The sequence below is a fragment of the Gossypium hirsutum genome, chromosome D03, assembly GCF_007990345.1.
Source record: "Gossypium hirsutum isolate 1008001.06 chromosome D03, Gossypium_hirsutum_v2.1, whole genome shotgun sequence".
In the NCBI taxonomy this organism is placed as follows: domain Eukaryota; kingdom Viridiplantae; phylum Streptophyta; class Magnoliopsida; order Malvales; family Malvaceae; genus Gossypium; species Gossypium hirsutum.
The window spans coordinates 49,928,307-49,934,306 of record NC_053439.1 but is presented as its reverse complement, the minus strand read 5'-3'; the positions used below and the strand labels follow the sequence as shown (position 1 = coordinate 49,934,306).

Here is a 6,000-nt window from a genome sequence, read left to right as displayed (position 1 = left end):
TTAATATTTTATTTTTTCGATGTTAACACATTAAACATTTCGATTAAAATATTTTGGCAGTTGTAAAAGGGGATTTTTGAAGAAAAAAAAATTACCAACATTTTTATTGAAACAATTAATAGTGTTTATTAAAGTTGAGGGATGAAATTATGTTAAATTAAGTTAATATGAATTAAATTTCATACTTAAGCAAAGGAAAGGGACCAAAACCACAATTTAATCAAAATAATTTCCATGATAAAAAATACTTGTAATTGAGTATAGTATCCTGTGATACCATTCATGTGGCGCTTGTGATAGAAAACATCCATTTCAACCATAAAAGTTTCATCCCAAAACTACCCTTAGAGGGAACCACTAATTTTGAGTGGCAACTAAAAACAAAATTATGAACTTAAATGTAATTTCACTAACCTTCCTTTTTGCCGTTGTTTTCCCGCCCGCCGCTGTTCTTTCCATTTTATTAAAACCATGGGCAACTTCCTCGTAACTCCTAACTCGGAATCCGGAACCCAACTCACTCTCAACTCGTCGATTGTGTTAGCACTATCAGCTCGTTGATTCAAAATAGAAGCTTTCTTTGGGTTATCCTAATATAAGATCGCGTTAATACCGGGTACGTTATCGAGAAAAAAATCACAGATATATAAGACAGTTTCTAATTATAGCGATTTAATGACTCGATACACACTAATATCTCCATCGTCTGTTTGACTAATTGCCTCACCTGGTAAAGCTCTTGTTTGTATCTGAGTCAGCTCGTTTCAAATCCACCCATATAAAAACCTATGATTTTTCCCAAATAGTTTGTTCTAAAGAAAGCGTTGGATTTTTTTGTTTGGGTTTGGTTTTTTTTTTCCAGAGTATGGAAGGTGTATGTGAGACAAAGTCATGTACAACTGAGTTGAAATCTGTTGAATTTGGGAATCATCAAAATGGTTCTTTGATGGAGACTGGATTAGGGAATTATGGGTAACATCACATTTTCTTTGCTTTTCAATTAATCTTCCGGGCTTTTTTTGGTTTGATTGATTGATTGATTGATTGATTAATTGATTGATTTGGTGATATATAATTTGTGGGTAGTTTTCTATTTTTCTCATCGGTGTATATGATTAGGTGTTCACATTATAGAAGAAGGTGTAAGATCAGAGCACCTTGTTGCAATGAGGTTTTTTATTGCAGACATTGCCATAATGAATCTAAGGTAACCCATATTTTCTTAAAGAAAAAAGTGTTGATATTTATGGGGTTAATAATTAGCTTTTAGCTGATCCTTCTTTTCGTTTTCTGGAAAAAAAAAATAGAATTCCCCGGAATCTAGTCCTCTTAAGCAACATGACATTCCACGCCATGAAGTTGAAAAGGTTTGTTTATATATATGTATATTTGTATATATATTGTGCTCCTTTGAAATGGCTTGTTTACTTATATGTCTAATAGTTATACATGATGACAATGTGGAAGGGATAGCTGTAGAAATTAATTAATGAGATACCTCTAATATTACTCTGCTAAGAGTTCCTTTTGTTTCCATATCTAAGGGCAAAAATAAACACAAAAAAGGAAAAGAGAAATAGGACAGCAAATATGTAATTATCAAATTGAATTCTTGCCTATGCTTTTTTTTTTTTGGTTCTTTTTTCATGCCCTTTTTGAGTGACAAGAAGCAAGTACATAACTACAAAGAATCTGAAGGAGTTAAACAATTATCATTATCTCCTGCATAAGTTTGTTGTATCCTTAACAATATGTTTGGTTCTTAAATTTATGTGACAAAAATCTTTGCTTGGTGACGTACATTTAATCTCCAATAAAGCAAATACTTAATTTGTTAGAAAGCTTAGAATTATTTCTTAAGATTCTCATTTAAGATTTGTCTAACTTTGTTATTTGTCAATTTCAGGTCATTTGCTCCCTATGTGACACAGAACAAGATGTGAGTGATCCCCTAAACATTGAGATTAAAGTAATGTCATTTTCTGTTAAAACCTGAAACACAAATCGTTGTTGTTGTAATCTTTTCTTTTATCCGTTCAGGTACAACAGTATTGCATCAATTGTGGAGTCTGTATGGGGAAGTACTTCTGTGGTAAATGTAAATTCTTTGATGATGATGTAAGTCTTTTCTTTCATTTCTTTGCTGTGAATCTTGGCTTGAAAATCTTTAAATGATCGCTTATGTCATAAACTGTTGCATTGATCAGGTTTCTAAAAACCAATATCACTGTGTTGAATGTGGCATATGCAGGTAATTTTTTAGTTATTCTCAAACCTATAGTCTCTACGGAAACCATCTTCTGGATCAGGTTCGGTCTATAACTTGATAATTTCTTGGCGTATATCATAACTCTTCCGTGCCTGTTTTGCAGAACCGGAGGCGAGGAGAACTTCTTTCATTGCAACAAATGTGGTAAGTGAAAGTAGATAATGTGTAGTTCAAAACAAATGAAATGCCATCTCCCTTTCTTTTCTTCTTCTCCAACTGTTACTTTGAAGACATTGAATCGCTGCTGCAGGATGTTGTTATTCAAATTTAATGAGGGAAGTACATCGTTGCATTGAGAAGGCAATGCACCACGATTGCCCTATTTGCTTCGAGGTAAGCAATAAAGCATCATTGCATTTTTCATTTGATAGCGAAATTGAGGGTGGAAAAGCTGGGTCTTCGTAGGTTCACATCTTCCTTATTCTGCAGTTTCTCTTCGACACAATGAAAGATGTAACCGTTTTACCTTGCGGACACACAATGCATTTGGGATGTTTGAGAGAAATGGAGGAACATTATAGGTAAGCTTTGCTACTTTAATGATTAAAAATCAAGCAAGGATACCATGAATTTCATCCAGTGAGTTCTAATGTATTTTCCAATACCGTAGGTACTCTTGTCCCGTTTGCTCAAAGTCTATCTGCGATATGTCGAAATTGTGGAGAAAGCTTGACAAAGAGGTATACTTATAGAGCTTGTGGCATTGTTGTTCTTTTTGCAAATGACAGTGTGCTACTGCTTATATATATATATATATTATAACTCATTCCCTGGTTCATGACCTTTTGTTATCTCAAACTTCAAAGTAGATTGCTTCAACCCCAATGCCTGCAGTATACCAAAATAAGATGGTATGGATTCTATGCAACGATTGTGGAGCCACTTCAAATGTACAGTTCCATATAGTGGCGCACAAATGCCCGAGTTGCGAGTCCTACAATACGAGACAGACGCGTGGAGTCCCCGTTGGTGGTTCCTTCTCTGAGATGGTGAGGTGATCATAGTTTTTAACTTACAGTTTTAGATTCAGACAGATACATTATATTTTTTTATTAAGAGTCTTTACAACATTATATTCTCTCTGTATTTGTAGATGCACTGTGAATACAGCCTCATAGACAAAAAAAGAAAAAAACTTGCATGAATTCGAATTTCAAGTCATTAATTTTATTGATTCCTTTCATCTTTTTCCTGTGTTTTTACTCTAACGAGTGTTGGGTATGAATATATTTATTTTATGTATTCGAATTATTGTTGGGACAATATTCATATCTAATATCGGTACTTAAATAAAATGAAAAGTCAAAACAGTATACTTTTTAACATTTTAGGCTGCCTTTCTTTCACTGATAACAATTATTGAAAAATAACTTCTGATTTTCTTGGAAAAGTGTAAAATATTTTTTGGTATTTGGTAAATTTTATTAAAATCATTTTCGAATTAAACATGACATAAATATATTTGTTATAAAATATTATAGTACAATAATTTCCTGCAATATCATATATAAACTTAATTTAAATTACATATATGAGAATACATTTCGACCATTAGAGTTGTAAGGGATAAATGAAGCTAAGAATTATTTAAACAGATATTTATATTTATATAATTAAAATATTTATTTTTATATTATGTTAAAATATGTCATAAGTTTCATAAATTTAAAATTCAGTCATTCTACTTTTATTTTTAGGAATTTATTCTTACCATTTAAATTTTAAAATTTAAGTTCAGTTGTTAGCACTATTGAAAATATTTTGTTAAATTCAAGTTTATTATGTTATTTTTTAGTTAAATGATTACCAAGTGAGTATTTTTTATTTGAAAATTAGAGGGACTAAATTCTGAATTTGTGAAGAGTACATGAACTTATGGCCTATTTTAATCTTTATACTATAAAACATTTATAATTAATATATTCATAATTGTAATAGATATTTATTATTAAAATATTGATATAAATATTTTTAATAATATATAAAGAATATTATATAAAATTTATTATTGAAATAAATTTGTAATATTGAATAATTTATCAAAATATTAATTATATTAATAATTTATTATATTATTAAATATAAACAATTAAAAATGTGTGTTTAATAATATTGAAAATTATAATATTTTATATTAATGTTTTAATGTTTTTAGATATTTTTAAAATTAAAATCATGTGATAATATTAGGTTTAATTTAAGTTAATTTTTATATAAAAATAAAATTATTTACAAGAAACTCTTTTCTGGAAAATCACTTATTCTTTTTAAGATGGTAAGTCAATTTATAGGAAAAATGACTTATTTTCTAGTTACAAATTTTTTTATTTTTAAAAAATTTTATTTTTTTCATTTTTAAAAAATTATAATTTCTTTGTTTAAAATAAGATTTTTTTTTAAATTACGTACTTCAAAAGGGTATAAGACCAAATTGACAAAAAACTGAAAATGTTGAGGGCTAAAAAAGTTTTAAAATGTTAAAAACCAGTAGACTCACGAATCGGTACAAACTACTTTAATAGGGCTAAAATATTAGTTGAATTTGCAATTGAACTGATTTTTAATATTTTTTTACTTTTAATAATTTATTTACATCGGTCGAATTGATCATTCTAGAAAGCACCAGCTGGTCAGGCTAATTCAAAATTGGTTCAACTGATTTTTTAGCTTAGTTCAACTAGTCCATATCGGTTTGCAGATCAATCAATTTTTTACTTCTCATTGAACCGATACCCCGACCGATTCAATTTATATAATATTGAAATTTGAAATTTTAGTTTATATTTTTAAAATCATTTTTATTTTTTTTAAACTTAAAGAGTTTTTTTTCATTTTTAAAAAAATTATGTTTTTTATTTAAAACACGAAAAATTAATTTTTAAATTTTTTTATGTACTTTTAAAGGGTATGGACTAAATTGACAAAAAAACTATAAATATTAAGGGTTAAAAAGTTATTTTACCTTTTACATTGTTAATATTAACTGCAAAGTTAAATAGAGGGACCAAGATTTTTAAATAAAAAAAATAAAGGGACTTAAGGTGTTAAAATTAAAATATAAGGACTAAATTTTAATTTTCAAATGAATAGAATGATTTTTGGCATATTTATACCTTACAACATATTGCGTCAATAGGGTTGTATTGATGAAGAGTATGATTTTTATCTGTTTACCAATTTAAATAAACAAACTTAATAAGATTTTGAGTTCATTCCATTTATATCATTTAGTAAATTTTATAAATTGTTTATTATTTGATTATTATTTAAGTAATAATGAGATTCCGGATTTCGAAATATTTTAATTGAGTTTTTAATGCATAAGTATTGTATTAATTAGATTTTTCTATCAACCTAACTGTTAATTTAGGAATTAAATTTAAATTACAGAGATTAAATTTTAAATACGCTTGAACACCTTGGATTTAACATGGCAAATAAAAATAGCCCCTTGATGTTGATAGACATGGTTTAGATAGAAAGGTTTGGAATATGAACCTCGCTCAATGAGTATCCTACTAGTAGAGGTGTTCATGGGCCGAGTTAGATCGAGTTTGGTTGGACTTGAATATAATATTAATATAATTTATGCTTGTCCAAGTCTGATCCGACCCAAACTATAAGTCTAAAATTTTACCCAATCTTGCTCATATTTGTAAATGGTTAACCCAAACTTGTTTTAGGCCTGTTTATTTTTTAAATTTTTTAAAATATTTATTTCATTTTTAATT

General features: G+C 28.4%; 1 protein-coding gene across 4 annotated transcripts; it reads left to right on the top strand.

Annotated features, from left to right (window-relative positions):
• The first annotated feature begins 429 nt into the window (after positions 1-429).
• Positions 430-3,439, top strand: LOC107927037 (E3 ubiquitin-protein ligase RZFP34). Of its 4 annotated transcripts, none has more exons than XM_016858005.2 (13): positions 430-616; positions 863-972; positions 1,120-1,207; positions 1,308-1,367; positions 1,907-1,939; positions 2,041-2,118; positions 2,208-2,251; positions 2,373-2,413; positions 2,520-2,602; positions 2,699-2,790; positions 2,880-2,949; positions 3,079-3,258; positions 3,363-3,439. In XM_016858005.2, exons 2-13 carry the CDS (start codon positions 866-868, stop codon positions 3,411-3,413), a joined length of 927 nt encoding a protein of 308 aa, XP_016713494.2. In that variant the 5' UTR covers positions 430-616; positions 863-865; the 3' UTR covers positions 3,414-3,439. The 4 variants fall into 4 exon arrangements, with proteins under 4 accessions (XP_016713494.2, XP_040946341.1, XP_016713495.2 ...); XM_041090407.1 differs by having other exon boundaries at positions 444-616; positions 2,208-2,309; XM_016858006.2 differs by having other exon boundaries at positions 446-730.
• The last annotated feature ends 2,561 nt before the right edge of the window (positions 3,440-6,000 follow it).

Bases quoted from the DNA above. Each gene is read 5' to 3' on its own strand.
- LOC107927037 (XM_016858005.2), top strand. From the start codon at position 866: ATGGAAGGTGTATGTGAGACAAAGTCATGTACAACTGAGTTGAAATCT. The intron at 2,414-2,519 runs GTAAGTGAAAGT...TCGCTGCTGCAG, and splicing joins CTTTCATTGCAACAAATGTG to GATGTTGTTATTCAAATTTA. The intron at 2,603-2,698 runs GTAAGCAATAAA...CTTATTCTGCAG, and splicing joins ATTGCCCTATTTGCTTCGAG to TTTCTCTTCGACACAATGAA.